The sequence below is a fragment of the Vombatus ursinus genome, unplaced genomic scaffold (genome assembly GCF_900497805.2).
Source record: "Vombatus ursinus unplaced genomic scaffold, bare-nosed wombat genome assembly UNPS02009062.1, whole genome shotgun sequence".
Lineage (NCBI taxonomy): Eukaryota > Metazoa > Chordata > Mammalia > Diprotodontia > Vombatidae > Vombatus > Vombatus ursinus.
In genome coordinates this window covers 2339301-2359579 of record NW_020948840.1, presented here as the reverse complement: position 1 = coordinate 2359579, position 20279 = coordinate 2339301, and the positions used below count along the sequence as shown (strand labels likewise).

The window sequence follows — 20279 nt, the reverse complement described above, 5'->3', positions numbered from 1 at the left end:
AGTCCTAAGACACTAGGGCCAAGAGAAGGAAACAGACTGTGTTAGTGGAAAGAGTCATAGGACCTTAACAGTTTAAATCTCATCTTACTGCCTAAGTCACCTTGGGCAAGTCACTTCTCTTAGCTTCAGTTTGCTCATTTATAGGGAAATGAATAAGCATTTATATAGCACCTACTACATGGTAGGCACTGTGCTAAGACCTTTTTTTTTCCCCACACAAATATTATCTCATTTGATCCTCATAACAACCCTGCAATTAAGTGCTATTGTTATCCCCATTTTACAGGTGAGGAAACTGAAGCAGATGGTGATTAATTAACTTGTCAGGAATCACACAGCTAATAAAGAATCAGATGTGAACTCAAGTTTCCCTGACTCAAGTTACACTGTGTCACCTAGCCCTTCCATAAAATGATGTGGATTAGATAAGACCACCTCTAAGATACTGTCTAACTGGTCCCTTCTAACTCTGGATCACAGTGTATATGTGTATGTGGGAGGGAGAAAGGAGAGGAGAGTGTGAGGGTATAAAATGAATGGGTGGAGATAGTGGACTCCATACCCCCCAGGGACAATGACTGCCACAGATATCTGGGCAGGAACTGAATGTCCTATCAGGTTTCTCTAATTGCCTGAGGACATTAAGGCTTTGTGATGCTTTTAGAGAAGCCCCACCTGGATTCCCAAAGGCCCCTAGGCTTCCAAAGGGCCACAGATTTATCAGGAGAAGGAAAGATGGGTTAGGGTCTACTGCCTGACCATAAACTAGAGAGGCCAAATGGACTGTGTTGACAAAATACTGTGGATTCCAAGAACTATGGTTCCATTCTAAGAGCCCTTGAAGTGGAATCAGGAGTCCTGGGTTTCAGTCCTAGACCCTAACACTTCTTAGCTCTGTGACCATAAATTAATCACTTGATCTCTCTGAGCCTCAGTTCCCTCACCTATAAAATAGGTACAATAATGCATCGACCCAATGTGAAGGTACCTTTGGGGTTCTGGAGAATGCACTAGCACAGAGCATTCTCAAGCAAGTCCAACTAGACTGGAGAAGGATGGAGTATTAGACTTCCAGGGGGTTTCTGGCCTGAGAGGCTGATCACCAGGTTAAGATGTAGGGTAGATATTTCAGGATTAGCAACCTTTGAAAATCACCTCATTTGGAATCCAAGGGAAAGAGCCTTGGATTTGGCACCAGAGGACCTGAGATCCAATCCTAATTCTTCCATTTCCCACCTGAATGACCGGGAGCAAGCCACTCATTTTCTCTGGACAATTTTCTAGGTGATTCAATGAGCTAATAAGTTTTAATGAGGCCATGCATAATGCTACAGAAAGTAGCCACATTGTCAAATCAGACCTTGAAGACCTTGAACACATACAAACTGGATGCTGTGGAAAAAGCAACTACGCAACTAAGTAAACCTTAAATTAACTCTTTTAGTTGCTGTTATTATTATGAATCAAGACCAGACTAGATCCTGCCAGAGATGGTAGACAGTGAGGTGTAACAGGACAACAACTTGATTAGAAGTCAAGAGCCTTACATTTAAATCCTAGCCCTGCTACTTAAGAGCTATAGGAATTTAGGGGCATTCCTTCCCTTTTGTGAGCCTCAGTTTCCTACTCTGCAAAATAAGGGAGTTACATTCAAGGGGTAATGGTCAAAGAAATTATAATATATGGCTGTAATGGAATATTATTGTATTGTAAGGGATGGCAGATGACAGATTTCGAGAAACCTAGGAAGACATGTATGAACTAAGGTAGAGCATGAGTGGGTAGCTACATGGCACAGTGGATAGAACACCTGGGCTAGAGTCAAGAAGACTCATCTTCGAGAGTTCAAATCCATCCTGAGACACTAGTTGTGTGACCCTGGGCAAGTCACTTTGTTTGCCTCAGTTTCCTCATCTGTAAAATGACCTGGAGAGCGAAATGGCAAACCACTCCAGTATCTTTGCCAAGAAAACCCCAAATAGGGTCATGAAGAGTTGGACATGACTGAAAAATGACTGAAAGAGTATAAGTACAATCAGAACTATTTATACAATAGCATAAAGGAAAACCACTTTGAAAAATTTAAGAACCATTATCAATGCAAAGATCAGTCATAGCTCTAGAAGACTACTGATGAATCATGCTTCCTATTTGTTGCTACAGAAGTAATGGCCAGAGGTATAGAATGAGATGAAACATACATTTAATATTATTAATGGATTTATTTTGCTTGACTATACTTATATTACAAGGGAGAATTTCTTCTGTAGGAGTAGGAAGAGAGGAATTATGAAGGGGAGTTGATGGGTAAGGAGAGTGATTCAAACAAAATGAAAGAAAGAAAAGAGTGTTAACTAAACTTTTTTTTTTTAAGTACACAGTGAAGAACAGAAGGAAGCTCAAAAGAAGAAATAGACAAGCAGGACAGTTGTTATTTTATTAAACTGAATATACATGTTTTGAAAAGTGATGTAATAGTTCATACTTTTCCTATGTAATCCTCTTCTGTTCTTTGTACATCAAAATGTTCATATTTAAGTTGATTACAAAAAAGAAAAAATATTTAAACTGAGGGTTGGACTAAATTATCTGAGTTCAAATGACAAATGGCATTAATAGCCTGTCCCTGCCTCACCTAGGTAGCCAAATACAGTATTTCAATAAATGGCTCATAACAGCACATTACAATACCCTCCACTGGTTTGCACAGTGAGGACTTCAAAGAGATGGAAAATCTGCCAGCCGACCTGTGTTCCGTGGACAGAATGTTCCCCAATTCTCCTTGGTGTGGAGTGCATGTTCTCCCTCCTCTTTGGGCAGATATTTCACAATCATTCTCATTCAGAAGTTATTTCTTAGGTTTAACCAAAACCACAGACGGGACTGTTTGATCAGACCTCAGAGGATGAAAATGGATCTATTGGGTAGATGAATGCCAATTGAGTCGGCACCCTAGCTAACACTTGTTTTTCATAATAGCTATGTCACAAATTATTTATTTCACACCCATACAAAGACTACCATAAGTAATAGTCACCATACAATGCCTCCTAGGTCTCATTTATTCATTAACAAATGTTGATGGAATGGAATCAATGACTGGACATAGTCAGGAGACCCAGGAGCCCTGACTGACACTTCTTAGCTGTGAAGCAGGAGGCAAATTACTTCTCTTGGTTTCAATTTCCTCATTTGTAAAAGGGTAATAATGATACTTGCGCTCAGGATTTTTATTTATTTTTTTTTCAGACTAGGTGTCCTATGCTATCCAAGCTGGAAGTTCAAGGGCCTGATCCCACTGATTGACATAGGAACTTTGAACTGCTCTGTTTCCAAGCTGGGCCAGTTCACCCCTCCTTTGGCAACCTCCTTTGCCTCCCATTCACCCTCTGCTTCTGGGGGCTCAACACACTGATGCTGATCTTAGTGAGGATACTTAATCAGTTTAATCCACTGTAACTCAGAACCCTTGAACTCAAGATCTGCGAGCCTTAGCCTCCCCATTAGCAAGATGACAGGTGTGTATCATCACCACATCTGCCATCTTGGGACTACAGGACAAATATTTGTACACCTGGAAGCACTATTATAATGTGAATTATTCAATGAGAAAAAACTCAATAAGGTCTATAAATATAAATTTCTATAAATAGCAGTTATCATCACTGCTCATTTATTCCTTTATTCAATAAGTCTTAATTAAGTACCTGGGTATGGAACACTGTAGTGGCCCATCAGATCTATTACTATTAAACTCTCAATTACTAAATAATAAGCCTCCATGAAGATGTGGGAAAATGGGAACACTAATGCATTGTTGGTGGGGCTGTGAACTGATTCAACCATTCTGGAGAACAGTTAGGAGCTATGCCCAAAGGGCTATAAAAATGTGCACACCTTTTGACCCAGCAATACCACTTCTAGGTCTATATCTCAAAGAGATCATACAAATGGGAAAAGGACCCACATGCACAAAAATATTTATAGCAGCTCTTTCTGTGGTGGTCAAGAATTGGAAACTGAGGGGATGCCCACCATTTGGGGAATGGCTGAACAAGTTGTGGTATATAAATGTAATGGAATACTATTGTGCTATAAGAAATGATGAGCAGACAGATCCAGAGAAACCTGAAAGACTTATATGAACTGATGCTGAGTGAAATGAGCAGAACCAGGAGAACACTGTACATACTAACAGCCATGTTGTTCGATGACTAACTTTGATAGATTTAGCTGTTCTCGGCAATGCAAGGATCTAAGACAACTTCAAAAGACTCATGATGGAAAATGCTATCCACGTCCAAAAAAAGAACCATGGAGTCTGAATGCAGATCAAAGCATACTATTTGCTCACTTTCAGGTTTTTTTGGCTGTTTCATTTTATTTCTTCTTTCTTATGCCTCCTCTTATTGCTTCTAATTCTTTACAATATGACTAATATGAAAATAGGTTTAATAGGAATATATAAGTAGAGCCTATATCAAATTGCATATTGCCTTGGGGAGGGGGGATAGGAGGAAGGGGGAGAAAATTAAAAACTCAAAAGCTTATGGAAGTGAATGTTGAAAACTAAAAATAAATAAATTTTTAAAAAGGAAAAAAATAATCTTCCATTTAAGTGCTCCTCTGATGCTTCATCATGGTATGAATGTGAATGTGGATTCTCAAAAAGTTTCCCAGTGAAGTGTAAGTTTTGTCATAGTCTACTAAGCTAGAAAGGCTTCTAAGATTGGCCAGGTAATGACAAGACTGTTGTGTGTTGAACAAGGAATGTCTAGCTAAGATCACAGAAGCTCATCATGGTGTCTCAGCAAGATGAATTGTTCCACCACAGAAACTCTCAAAGATCATCCAATAGGTTGTGGGGGACTATATAATCTGCACAGCAAGGGAGGCTACCCCCATTAAGCAAATCACAAGTCCTTGAAGTATCTGAACATAATCAACCTTAGATGTAAATATTCAAATGTTATAGAAATGTGAATTATTATCATAACTCTAACCTGCTTCCTCAAAAACCTGTTCTGAAAGGGGCAGGCTACACTCCTACATCCAGACTGGCGAGGTGGGTGGGGAGGACAAGTATCTGAGCCCATAGTCTTATGGGAGAGAACAGGGTGGCCCTTACCATGACCACAAAAGCCCATGATATTGCAGAGTAATACAGGTTGGGGAACATACCCACTGCTACCACAAAAAAAACTGAAGAATTGGGGAGGCAGTCAGTTCACTGAAACTCATAGGATTTTGCTTCCTGGTTCCCTACTGACTGCCCTGACCTGAACCTCCACTCATGAACATCACATTCTGTTTCCTTCTCAAACCCTTAGAGGTTGATACTACGCAGAAGACATCCTGGTATCAAACCTGGCTGTTCAGTTTGAGAAGTGGATTTGTACCCTCCCTTTACCCTACCAGTGGGTACTACCTCTGCCTCTACTGGTTCTAGGAAGCTTCTTCTCATGAAGAACGTGACAGCCAGGGCAAGTAAAGAGGCCCTGAGATTAGGAAAACACAAATCCAGCCATGCATGGAAAAGCATAAACCACAGAATCTGAGGATATTAAGGCAAAAGGAGTGTTTAGAACAAAGAGCATAAAATAAGAGTGACTTCATTTTATAGATGAAGAAGATTGAAATCCAGAAATGAAATGACTTGTCTAGGTCATTTTTTCAAAGGAAAAGGAATTAGGGGCATCTCGGTGGCGCAGTGGATAGAGCACCAGCCCTGGAGTCAGAAGGACCTGAGTTCAAATCCAGCCTCAGACACTTGACACTTACTAGCTGTGTGACCCTGGACAAGTCACTTGACCCCATTGCCTAGCCAAAAAAAAAAAAAAAGGCAAACAAAGGTAAAGGAATTAGATGAAATGCAGGTTTCCTGTCCACCAGTGTAGTGCCTTTATCACTATATCCAAATGTAAAATGTGGAAGCTCTGTAAATGGGATGGGGAAAGGGAGATGAGAGAATACAGTTCAGAAGGCTCACATACCCTTCCCTAAGATCCCTCAAGTCCCCAAAGGGTAACTACTCTCAGACACAGTCATGTCTCCTTTACCTTTGCTAATGTGTCCACTACAACCACAAGCGGCTGCTTGGCAGGATACTTGGCCATGTCCCATTCAAAGCGGGTCACAAAAGAAGTTAAGTCAACTGAAAAGACACGAATATAGTCGGTTTAGCAACAAGATAAGAAAATCCAGCCTTTCAATATGTACAATGTGGGGCAATGAAAGACTGCCACCAGGTAGGATAATGATAATAAACACACACACACACACACACACACACACACACACACACACACACAATCTTTTATAATGCATTAAGGTTTACAAAACAATTTCTTCCCAACAGCCTTGAGATGGAAACAGTACAAGTATATCCATTTTATCTATGAGTAAATCAAGGCCTAGAGTGGTTTAAATGAAAGTCTTCTCTTTTGAGGGCTCCTTGTCATTTGAATTCATACAATTCATACATACCTTGTTAGGTCTGGAAGGGAATTTGGAGGTCACCTAATCCAGGGGTGGGGAACCTGCAGCCTCAAGGCCACATGTGGCCCGCTAGGTCCTCAAGTGTTGCCCTTGGACTGAATCCAAACTTCACAGGACAAATTCCCTTAATAAAAGGATTTGTTCTGTAGAACTTGGATTCAGTCATAAGGCCACACCCAAGGACCTAGAAGGCCACATGTGGCCTTGAGGTCACACGTTCCCCACCCCAACCAACCACTCCATCTTACAGAGGAGACTTGAGGACCAACATGATAAAGTGATTTGTCCCAAGTCACTCATATAAGTGTCAGAGCCAGGACTTAAGCCCAGGTCTCCTAACTTAAGGTTCCATGCTCTCTCCAATATATCGGGTACTTATATCAGTGTTGCAGCTAATGAAAAACTGTGAGTTATTTAGAATGATCTGCTCTGGGAAAGATGCATGCAACATGGGAGTCTAAATACCCCACATCAATATAATCAATGTTTTAACTTTCACTTGAAAGCAATCTATAGCTGGATGGCATAATCAAATCAAATATGGAACCTTAATGTTCCATAGAAAGTCCTATTCTCATTATGTCAAGCCAGCTGAGAAAGCTTCATCACAGAAATATATCTTTTGGTCAAGACTGATCTGCAGAAAATTGCCATCTTTAAAATAATAGCTCACATTTCTACGGCACTTTAAATATATCCAAATTGCTTTCCTCACAAAGATCCAGTGAGGTAGGTAGTGCTTATTAATACCCCTTTTATAGATGAGGAAACTGAGGTTCGGAGTAGTTAAACAACTTGGAATCATAGCCTCAAAGGAATTAACACTGGAAAGGACATTAAAGGTTATCTAGTCCTACCTTCTCACTTTACAGATGAGTGAACTAAGAGAGGTAAAATAAATTGCTCAAGACTGCAGAGATTATATATTAGCAGAGGCAATATTTGAACCAGGATCATCCAACTCCATAAATCGGGTACTTTCACCTCTGTCCCTCCCAAATTCCCATAGATAGCAGTAGACAGATCTAAGATTCCCTTCTAGGTTTCTTCCTTTAATTCTAGTGCTCTCTCTACTCTGATAAAGGACCTGCTGTGCCTTTTGGGCTCTCCAAGGGAGCAAAGCAAAATAACATGTTTTCACCTTCTTCTGTCAAAACTTACTGATTTTTCAAGGCACATTAAATGCTTCTGTCTCTTCCAGGAAACTTTCTCTGATCTTTCCAAGCAAAAATGGTGTCCGTTTACCTCACACCAGATCTTAAACTCTCCCAGGACTTCTTTTGTTCTGCTGTTCTGCACTTTGGAATGTATTCTTTGTTCCTATGTAATCCCTGCTGTACATAGCAAGTTAGTCTTATCTGTATCTTCCACAGCATGAAGTACAGGCCTTACATGTATTAGATACTTTCAAAAATAATCATTTGATGAATTAACAAATGTTTCTTGAGATAGTGAACAACAAATAGGATATAGGGGGGATTTTCCCCAACTCTTATTTTTTTATAGAATCAGGAAATGTCAGAGATGGAAGGGACCTCACAGCTCATCTAGTCCAATCTACACTAGGAAAAAAATCTTTTCTACACCATCCCCAAAGGGGACAACCCAGCCTTTATTTGAATGCCTTTAATGAGAAGAGCTACCACCTCTAAAAGCAGCTCATTCCAGTTTGTGACAGATACTGGGAATTATTATTGTTATTATGATTATTAATACTCCAGGTATGATCTGACTAGGGCAGAGTATAATGGTTTTATTACCTTCCTAGTCCTTGGTACTTTACCTCCCTTAATGCAGCCTAAGATTTCATTAGCTTTTCGAGTACCCTATCATACCGTTTACTCATGGATCTTGTAGTGCACTGAATTCACCATATCTTTTTTTTTTTTTTGCTGTCTAGGCAATCAGGATTAAGTGACTTGCTCAGGGTCACACAGCTAGTAAGTGTCAAAGTGTCTGAGGACAGATTTGAACTCAAGTCCTCCTAACTCCAGGACTGGTGCTCTATCCACTGCGCCACCTAGTCCATATCTTTTTTCAAATGAATTGAAATTAAGTCATGCCATCTTCATCTTATACTTATGAAGCTGATAAAAAAAAAGTGCATCCCTATTTAATTTAATTTTATAAGATTAGATTTAGTCTAGTGTTCTAGCCTCTCAAAATCCTTTGGGATTTAGACTCTGTCATCTAACATATTAGCTATTCTCTGAGAACCCACAATTAGACTAGTACATTGGTTCCCCAGAGTGAGGCTATAATTTTTCCCCTCAGGCTTCTAGTGATAATCCTTTAGAGTTGAGCTCTCCATCAATATGTTTCCCTCACTGATTATCATTTGATATCAATTAACAGCCAGATTTAGTTTTTAGAAATAAGTATTAACTGAAGTGGTATAGTAAGAACAGTTGGCACAAAGCATCTCCCCAAAAGGGGGGAGGGGAAAAAGAAATAAGCATTTATATAATATCTACAATATGCCAGATAGTATACTAAGCTCTTTTTTAAAAAAACAAACCATTTCGTTTGATCATTACAACCCTGCAAAATAGGTGCTGCTGTTTTACCTATTTTACAGTGAAAGAAACTGAGGCAAATAGAATGTGTCGCTTGCCTACACATGTAATAAGTTTCTGAGGCTACATTTGAACTCAGGTCTTCCCCATTCCAAGCCCAGGACTCTCTACTGCACCACCAGCTATCTCTAGATCTGGGACATAATCTTTCTTAAATACATATAAAGTTCAGAAGGAAATAGTCTCAACCTAAAAAAGTTCATGTGGCAAAGGTACATTCATAGCTCCTGCTTACTAGAAGTCCTTTTCTCCTTTGGAAGAGTCCTCACTATAGGTATGACATAATTTCTGGAGGACTGCTTAGAGAGTCCTGAAGCTAACTTTCATCAGTGTGTGTAGTCTATTCTTTACAATTCCCAACGTTGACATGCTGTCAACTACTGATGCTCCAGACATCACATGTAGAACACACATGCAAAGCCTGAAATCTTCTGACCTCTTTAAGTTCATAAGATCAACTTCATCATCTTCATTTCCTTGATCTATCAGGCAAGCACTACTATTAAAAAAAAAAAAAGCTAAGTCACCCTGGCTCTTGGAGATCACTGTTTCCCTTTTCTAGATATTCAGTAACCATTCCTTTAACATAGTCCAGAATTTTTCCAAGAATTGAAACAATGGTCATTGGCCTACAGTTGGCAAACTCTTATCTTCTCCTTTTTGTAAATCAATAAAATTTCTATTGTTAGCCAGTTCTGCTATACCACTCCCCTTCTCTATGATCTTTCAAATATCCCTGATGGTAGCCTAGCAATTATATTTGCCAGTACTTTCAGTACCCAGGGATACAGTTTGTCTAGCCTTGCAAACTTGAAGGCACCAAGGGCAGCAAGATGCCATTCTCTTCCTATCTATATGCTTATCTTGGGTTTCAATTCCTTATTGACCTTTTGTGTTCTGTCCTTTCCAGTCTAAAGCCTGCTTTCCTTAACAGATAAAATAGAGGCAAAATAGGAGTTGAGTAATTTTGTCTTCTCTCAACTGTCATGATTCTATCCATCTGATGGAACAGTACTATTTCTTCTTAAACCTTCTTTTACCCAGTAAAATGAAAGAAAAAATTAAATCCACCTTCTAGTTATCTTCAGCATTGCTGACTTAGGCTTGGTTATAACAGCTTTCACACTATTTTTACAGGACTGTTATGACTTTCTATTACCTAACTTTGATTCCATTCTCTAAGTATGAAATATTTTTATACTGAACACTAAAAAAAAAATCTACTTTCATACATATAATAGAAAAGAATATGGCATATGAAACTGCAGATATCTATTAAGTATAACATGCTTTTCTTTTAAAATATAATAAATTCAGCATATAGTTTTCAAATATGTTTTGCTTGTCTATACTTCTTTCTGGTCTTTCTCCTATTCTCTTCTAAAGATGCTTCAACAATCCTCTTTTCTTTCTTCTTTTTTTCTTTTCTCCCTTTCTCCCTCTTCTCTCCCTCATGTCCTCTCCCCTATTGGGGGAAAAAAAAATTAATGCCTTGCAACAAAAATGCGTAGTCAATAAAAACAAACTCCTAAATCAGCCATGTTCAAAAAAAATACATCTTTCATTCTGCATCCTGAGTCCATCCTCTTTCTGTCAAGAGGTGAGTAGCACATGTCATCGTGAGTCCTCTGGAATCACGGTTGGTCACTTTATTGTTTTAAGGTGTCAAGTCTTTCAAAGTTGCTTGTCTTTATAATGTTCTTGTTCTCCTGCTTCTGCCCCCTTCACTCTGAATCAGTTCATACAAGTGTTCCCAGGTTTCTCTGAAATCATCTCTTTCATCATTTCATATGGTACAATAATATTATATTACATTTATATTCCATAATTTATTTAGTCATTCTCTAATTAATGTTCTTTGACATCACGATATATACTGCTACAAATATTTTTGCTACACATATCTTTTTAAAATCTAAATTGCTTGATGAGTGACAATTTGTTTTTTTACTGCTTCCCCTTTTCTTCTTCATCAAAATTATTCTTTGTGGCTTCACAAATTCATTCTAGAAAGTGCCTCATCCCTCCTTGACTGATTTCTCCTATAGCATTTTCTAGGAGAAAATTACCCTTTCTATATCTATAGCTATCCTTTCTCTGATCCCTTTGAAATACGTTTTCCTCAAACTAGGATGCATGTCAGACCATACTTGACTTTCCTCTGCTTCTCTAGCACAGATTTTGAAGTGGAGTGGTCACTTCCCCACAAGGGTAGGTAACCTGTATGTCTACTTCAGCAACCAGTTCTTCCTTTGTAACAATCAGGTTCAGAATGGCAGTCCTCTTTAGTTCCTTTAACATTTGAAAGACTGTTCAATCTCTTCCAATTTGAGGTTCTATTGGCAAAGATACTGCATTGGTTTCGCCATTTCCTTCTCCAGCTCATTTTTACAGATGAGGAAACTGAGGCAAACAGGGTTAAGTGACTTGTCCAGAATCACGCAGCTAGTAAGTATTTCAGGCCAGATTTGAACTCAAGAAGATGAGCCTTCCCAACTCCAGATCTGGCATTCTATCCACTGCACCACTTAACTGCCCTTTTGATAGATGACTATTTCTATATTTAAGTGAAGAAATTAACATAGCAGAGTTTCCATGATGGTGATAAACAACTTTTATGTCTTGTCTTATGCCTCATTTGATAATTAGAAGATCATCTGACAAAGTGTTCGATGTCAACAGCATAGTACAATGTTTGGAAAGGGTACGATCTTGTGTCAGAGGACCTGGGTTTGAATCCTGGTTCTCTTACTACCTGTATGACAAGTAGGACCAATTTGAAAGTTTTATGTTGAATTTATTATACTTTTTATTGCCACAGAAAAGTACTCTATACTTAATAGGTACCTGCAGTTTCACACACAAAATTCCTTTCTGTTCAACTATGTATATGGAACTATAAATCATTTAACCTCCTTGAGCTTCAAATACTTCTATCTATAAAATGAGGGAGTTAATGAAGTGACCTCATAGATCACTTCAGTCTCCAAATCTATGATCTTATGATTTATCAAGAAATCTTATATAATCATACTATGTCCTTTGATATGATCATGTGTCATTTGATGACAGTGAGGATGTTGTTTGCTGTAGAAAATTGTCTACAAAAATCTGTCTGTCCATTCCTTCAACAACCCTTCAGAATGTCTACAGAATATTCTCATAAAACTGTTATAGAGATGAGAAAGTGTATCTGTAGTTACCAGTGTCTTTGGGCTTTATAATGGTTAACATGTAAGTGAAGTTTATAAAATGATTGCAAAGAATTTGTTCCCTGAACTCAAAAAAATTTCCTCAACAATATTCTTTATATTAAGTTATACTCTGTAGGAAGAAAAACTTTGCTAAGCAGAAGCTCACTTCCATTTCATTAGACATATCACAAATCCCATCAGAACACAGCATTATCTATAGCTCCTAACAGAAGGACAAATCAAAGATTTCTGAACTCTGAGCACATGTATCTCAAGCCCCATCTTACCTTAAGAGCAGAAAAAGTCTAGCAAAATCCCAGTTATTTTCCAACTGAGGGCACTTTGCTCTTATCACCACTATCAGATGAGAAAATCCTGTAAGACTAGACAAGGACCATTGTCTTAAGAAAAGAGCATTGGATTTGGAGTCAAAGCAGCTCCTGTCTCTTACAACTTGTGTGACCTTGGGCAAGTCATTTCAGTGGCTTGTGGCTCCAGCTTTCTCAGATGTCAAATAAAGGGACTGAATTGTATAATATCTAAATTAATTAGTCAACAAGTATTTATTAATGGCCTACTCAAAAGCAGTACTAGGTGCTGGAAATACCAAGACAAAAAGGAGACAACCTCGACCCTCCAGGAGCTATCATTTCTATCAGAAGGAAATAACATGAACACATAGAACTGTATAGACAATATACACTATACAAGATAATGGAGGATGGGAGGTATAAAGGCCCTAACAGCTAGGAGCCCTTTCCACCTCTGAAGTCTCTGGTCCCATCTCATACACCTTTCTCCCCTTTCCATTGACAAAGTAAGGGCTCTTGCCAATTGCCCTAACTGATGGTGTTTGCCTTGAATTCTTGCCCAGTTGAGGGGGAAGGGGGGAAGGGATGGTGAAATATGAGTGAAGGTGAAGCATGACTACTTTGTTTTGCATTTCTCTATATTAGATCAAAAGCATTATTGGCAGGGACTTAAACCAATCAACTCTGTAATCATACCACAGGGGCATTAAGCTTATATGACATCCAAGGAGCCAAAAACAAGATGATGACTTATGGATCACTTACTCACTTGGCTCTAACAAGTGTTTACCCTTCTTCGCCCCAAATATATATCTTAAAGCTTGAGTTAGATATCTGTTTTTCAAACATTGTGGACCAATTCTTCTTGCAACCTAATATATACATGTTTGTCCAAGTGTGACTATAAAATCGAAATGAAATGAATAGTAATGCCTATGAGATCAAGCGCAAAAAAAAAAAAAAAGTCAACAAATAATGAAATAGGGATTTAGGTGCTTCTATTACCAAGACAAATTGTATAGTTGTATAATGCAAGATGTTCTACCCTCATTAAGATTATTGTCTTTTCTCATCCTATCTCCCCTGCCCCAGGCCACGTAGAATATATACATGACACCAGGAATGCCCTTTCCCTCTTTCCTTTCCCCTTTAATGGTGAGATGGAGAATCACAAGGCCTTACCATTTGCCTTGCTGCACCTTCCTAAGCTCCTCCAGATTACCATCTGCCCTGAATTCAAGTTATTCTAGATAATTTAGGTCATTGTTATAAATTGTAATTGTTATACTATTTTATGATGATCAGGTACTATTAAGCTGCTCAAGACAGTTTGCCCTTGCACTAAATGACCCCATGCTTCTATGCTTTCTAAGTTCTGTCATCTACTTCTCATACTTTCTTTTGCTTCTTCTGTGATTAGGACATCATCTGTTTCTGTCTCAAGCAGCCCTTCCTCCCTCCCTTCAAGTTTGCAGCTCCTAATCAGCCAGACTAGAAGCAGTATGGTCCAGTAGAAAGACTATCAGCTGTAGAGGACCGTGGTTCAAATGCTGCCTCTGAGAATCAAAAACTCTATGGAGTAGGATTACTCTGAGGTAACCGCCATGGGATCATGGCTTAATTAAATAGCGAATGAAGTCAATGATGTATTTTGAAATGAATGGGTATCCATATTAGGTGTGCTGTTGGTATGGGGATGAAAGAATCCTTAAAAGCTTTCATTGGATTCTGTTTACATTTCAGAGCTACTATCATATGAAAGAGCTCCAGTTCTCAATTCTAAAATATCATAAGTTAATTGTAACAAGAACTTGAGACATTAAAAATCATCATCAAAAAAGGCCAGAGTTTCCTTTTCTGAAGACTTGAAAGAACATAGTTCTGAGCTGGTTTGATTCCAATCTTTCCTTATTTAAAAAGATAGTATGCTTTAGAACTTTAGAACTAGAAGGGATTTGAGAAGTCAATTCACTCCCTCTCTCTCCCCACATATGTGTAACATCCACCTCTGAATTTTACAGACAAAGAAACTGAGATTCAGAGGAGGCAAAATAGACAGGGGTCTTCAGGCTAAGGCCAGATCACTACTTGTTAAAGTATAACATAAGGAGATTGTTCTTCAACATACTACTTAGACAGGATGGCCTGGGAGGTCCCTTACAACCAGCTCTGAAATTTTACATTTCTGTAATTTGCTCAGATTCACCCCGGTAGTAAGCAGCAAAACTGGAATTTTAATCCAGGCCTTCCAACTCCAGGCAATAATAATAGGTAAAGCACTTTACATGATACCTCATTGATTCTCATAACAACCCTAAAAGGTATAGGTGCTATAACTATCACCATTTTAAAGAGGAGGAAACTGAGTTTGAGAGTAGATAAAAGTGACTTTCCAATGAACACACATATTGTGTCTGAGACAGGATTTGAACTCAGGTCTTCCTGACTCCAGGTCCAATCCTCTATCCACTATACCATCTCTAGGGCTTTTTCTACCCAGGTTGTCTTCAGGGTAAATGGAATGGGCCTTCAAGGTCCTTACCAATCATGAGTTTACAAATCAATAATATAATTTATTTTAAGATGCGTAACAAATTCAGTAAAAAAAAAAAATCAATCAATCAACAAGGGCATATTAAGCACTTAACTCCATGTCAGGCACTGCAATAGAGGTACAAATACAAAGAGCTTACAGTAATGATAATTGAAGGGTTGTTCTGAGACCTTTCCCCTTAAAGCAAGGTTTATCCTAAGGCCAGAAAGGTTGGGTCTTTAGTGGGTCATTTACTGGCTTCAGGTTACTGGTCTGGTCTGCTCTGCTCTGATTGTCTACAAAGGCGAGAAGAGCTGGTCCAATACTAAAGATGACTAAAGCCATCAGATTGGTTTACCAATCAGACAAAAAGGAATTAACAAATAACTTATTTTAGGACCTGTTAGCAGGGCAACCGTACAGGACAGATTTGGTTTGGAAAGTCTTTTTGCGCTATTTTTAAAACCCTTTTAAAAACTGTAACATAGGCAATTAGATGGTGTTATGGACCGTGTTGGACGTGGAGGCAAAAAGACTTGAGTTTGAATCCTGCTTCAGACTCTAGCTCTGTGACTCTGAAGTATTTAACCTCTGCCTCACTTTCCTCCTCTGTAAAATGGGGATAATAACAGCACCTATTTCCTGAAGTTGTTGTGAGGTTCAGATGAAATAATATATGTAAAGCACTTTGGGAACCTTAAACCATAAAGGCTAGCTAGAACTGCCAGTTTTTTGAGAGCATTTGATTGTCTTGCCCAAAATGTATTTGCCCTAGGATTAGCACAGGATTTGGCAGACAGTGCTTAATAAAAGTTTCAACTCAAATGTCACCTCCTTCGGGAAGCTTTGATCCCTGATCCCACCCCCACCCACCCCCACACTCACTCAGTTAAGAACCTCCACTTATCTAGTCCCCATTGTTTGCCCCCCTCAAATGCAATTCTCACACATAGTGATTCTCCCCCACCCTCACTCAGTTAAGGACCTCCCCTTATCTTGTCTTTGTTTGTCCCTCCCAAATGCAACTGTGTATTACAGTCATCTATTCTGGTGTCTTATCCCTCTCTAGATTATAAATCTAAGCCCCACAAGGGCATGAACTGATTTGTATCTAAACTACATATCTCAGGCAGCTCCCAGGAAGCCCAGTGCTTTGTGCCCAGGAAGGACCTCATAAATGTTTGTTGAACTGAATTGAAAATAGGATTGGACTAGCACTGAAGATTACATCTTTAAAGCAATCCAGCCTACCTGGGTGATGACTGACCTGGTTAGAGAAAAACCTAAGTCTCCTCCCTCACCAAAACCAGATGCAGCATAATTGAACACAAAGGCCCCAAGGCAGAAATAAGAAGGATATTTAAAAAGTAAATGGCCTAAGGATGTTTCAGAGCTCCCAAAACAAAGGAAGTTAATTTCTTATGGACTTATGATCAGATCTTTCCATGGATATGTCTGGAACAGAGAGGTGACCAATGCACTGTGACCCATCAGAAAAACAATAACAGAGAAAAGCAACCATATTTCTGAGCACGGCAATGTACATAGGAAGTCATATAAGGCTCAGAAAGAGAAGCAGGGTCCTACAGGGAACAGAGAGATAGACTTAGGGTCAGAAGACATGGTTATTTACAGTGTGGCCTTGGGTGAGTCATTTAACTTCTAGAAGCCTCAGTTCCTCTATCTGTAAAATAAAGATTAATAATACTTGCATAATTAAACCAACACCTACCTCAGAATGGTGAGGATCAAATACTTATAAAGCACTTGGCATAGTGTCTGACACATAGTAGGTGCCACATAAATGCTATCTAATTATCATCATCATCATCATTATTATTTATTATCAGACTGTATATCAGTTTTCTGAACAGTCTGGTGATGAGTTAGTCGACCACAACAACTTTTTTAAAGCCTCTCCACTCCGTAAAAGAAGGAAGTGACCACACAAACAAACATCTCGGTTATTAACACTTACAGGCTTACAGGTGCTCACCCCACTGACCTTTCAAGAGTAGCAGAGAAGAATGAATACGTGACATAAAGCATACAAAAAGCCCTTGGTAAGTCTTAAAGCATTATGCAAATATTAGTAGCAAGCCTCCTAACGAATTTCCGCCTCCTACTTGACATATAGATCAGTTATTGGGCAAGAACAAGTAACACAAGAAATAAGACAAAAGTCTAAAACTGTGACCATCTGAGTCATATGGATATCGTGACCGAGCTACGAGGTGGTTACTTGAGAAATCCATCATAACCCGATCACTGTACCCCTACAACCAGACCAAGATTCCTCCCTCTGGGTAGCATGCACACATCACAAGGATCATGAGAACAGCAAACCATGCTCAACCTACTTTTGAGGTATTTCATTTTTTCCTTCAACCCTGCAACATAGGAAGGTGGATTATTATGAGTTATATGAAGTTACTGGAGTAGGGCTCAAATCTGGGGGCACAAGGATTTCAAAGTCTCATTCTGAAACAAGAAGGCTTGTTTTAAATATACAAACATGCACACACACACATGTACCTACATGCAATATTTTAATACTTTAGTACTTAGAGATTTGATAAGATTTGATGAGTGGGGACAGTCTCCTCCACTGACACAGATCACAATCTATCTACAGTTTGATAGATTGTCATCTCAGAGATGCTGTGGCTGAAAAAAAGTCAATCCTTTGGAGAACTTAGCAACAAACTCCCATCTGTCTCTTCCCATCTGTCTCTTAACATACACTAGGCAACAGATCCAGTCAGTCTTCAGGCTTGTACTCAAAAGCCTTTGCAACCTGGGAGGCCTTGCCAAAGTTTATATACCACCGGCAAAGTCTTAGGAAGTCCATTGTTACCTCTAAGCCCTGATATGATGAGGCCACCTATGAGCCATGAGATCCTTTTAAAAAGAAAACAAAATATTTTTAATATGTTTTTAAATATCATTAGTCTGAGAAACTGTCAGATCAATATAGAAAAAAGGTTTTTAATTTGTAAAACACCATAATTCTGTCATGCAAAGAACAGGACATTTTCAAGCGCTTCCAAATATCCATTTCAGATTCTAACGGTATACTTTGAGCAGCTAGATGTCATACCAGAGGTATGCAGTGTCTCCAATACTGAGTAGATTTAAGTTCTACTTAGAGGCTGGATCTGCCAAAGACATCGGCAAGCCCTTCTTCAGGCCCCATCCCCCAAAGCATACTGGGACCACACATGTTACCTACCTCCATTGGCCAATAGGTTCTCATGAACTCTACCCTTCGCATCTTCCATGACTTCTACTACACACTGAGCCATCTTCTTTATAAGGCTTTGAAGGAAGAGAAGAAAAATATAATTAGTAGCAGAAAAATGTCCTTGGAAAGTATCCAGTTAATAAGAAACTTGTCATAAAGAAGATAACAGCATGTTATAGCAAAAAGACACAGGATTTCATGTTAAAAGCAACTGGGGGGGGCAGCTAGGTGGCGAAGTGGTAAGAGCACCAGCCCTGAAGTCAGGAGGACCTGAGTTCAAATCCAGCCTCAGACCAAACACTTGACACTTACTAGCTCTGTGACCCTGGGCAAGTCACTTAACCCCAACTTCCTTAAAAAAAAAACAAACTGGAGTTATAATGTGATCTGGGGAAACTTTCTGGTCCTCAGTTCCCTCATTTGTAAATTAGGGGTAAATCACAGAGCTGTGGGGCAAGGATCATATAATATATGCAAAGTACTTTTCAGCACTTAAAGTGCTTTGTAAATGACATTATGATAATGATGATGTTGATGACAACAACGATGATGGTGATGATGGAAGACAACTACTCAATTAGAAATTCATTGGACAAACTAAGATCAAGTACTATCAGAGCATATTAATGATCTGACTCTCTGACCTACATCCCAGTTTGTATGCATTCTGGTGAGGGCAGCAGCAGGTATATGACTGGAGGGAGCACAGAGGAATGCCATTTACCTCTAAGTGAAGCACATGGCCTTCTGCACTCACCAGGCATCCAGTAATGAGAGGTAGTTCTGTGTAGTGAATAAGGTGCTACACTCAGAGGCAGGAAGAATTCTTAATGCTAACGTGCACCTTTTAATTCACCTTTTATTTATTGGATTCTCCTGGCATAAAAGTAAAGCTTTTTTTTTTTTTTACTTGGAGGGGGAAAAGAGGCAGCCGGTGGTACAGTGGATAGAGCAGTAGACCTGAAAACAGGAAGACTTGAATTCAGATTTCACTTCAGATACTTATTAGCAGTGTGACTCTGGTCAAGTCACTTAACCTGTGTGCCTTCATTTCCTCAACTGTAAATGAGGTTCAAATAGAACCTACCCTCACAGGGTTGTTGTGGGCATCAAATGAGTTGGGTTTGTTTTTTTTAAATCTCACTCCTGACACTTAATAGCTGTGGGACTATGAGAAAAATTATTTAAACTGTCTGAGCTTGAGTTGTTTCATCTACAGAATGAGAGGCATAACCGACATAGTTATTATTAGATTATGACACGTTAAAGTTTGCAAATTACTATAATATATAATCTCTTTAAGCCTCACACCCCAGTGAAGCAAGTACTATGTTCCCCCATTTTTTAGATATAGAAACTGAGGCTTAGAGGAGTGAAGTGATTTCTACAAAGTAACAGAGATAGTAACTATCAGAAACAGAATTCTTATACTAGATCTTCCTGATGTCTACTATACCAATCTATTGCAAAGTGTTCTTGCAAACTTTAAAACACTATATTAAAGTCACTAATAACTAACATTTATATAATGTTTTAACCAAGTCAAAAGATTTAAGGAAAGACCCCAGGTAATTGGGTGGGCCCCCTGTGATGGGATTATAGGAGGACAGGACAATGGTAGCCCAGGATGAGAAAACATGGATGAATTGCTATCTACACCCCTGGAGGGTATAACCATATTGATGAGAGCACCCATTCATTCAAGTATTATCATTATCATCATTATTATTATTATCATTACTATTATTACTATCCAGCACTAGCAGCACACACCCTCGGTACCAACAGCATTTGCTACCATATAGAACCATATAGTAAAGTTATTATTAATTACCATACAGTAGAGGTCCAGGTAGAAATTCAGGATGCTAAAGTGTGATGTAGGACAGAGCTCTTTTAATATGTCTATCATCATTGGCCTGG

At 38.9% G+C, this 20279-nt stretch overlaps 1 protein-coding gene across 2 annotated transcripts in view; it reads right to left on the bottom strand.

Moving 5' to 3' along the window:
- Positions 1 to 20279, bottom strand: part of ATP6V1C2 (ATPase H+ transporting V1 subunit C2) — a 67569-nt gene that overhangs the window by 25097 nt on the left and 22193 nt on the right. For both annotated transcript variants that reach the window (XM_027850302.1, XM_027850303.1), the window contains exons 4-5: positions 18345 to 18430; positions 6060 to 6154 (exon numbers count right to left, since the gene is read on the bottom strand). In XM_027850302.1, the coding sequence (XP_027706103.1) occupies positions 6060 to 6154; positions 18345 to 18430 (181 nt within the window). The remainder of the gene's footprint in view (positions 1 to 6059; positions 6155 to 18344; positions 18431 to 20279) is intronic.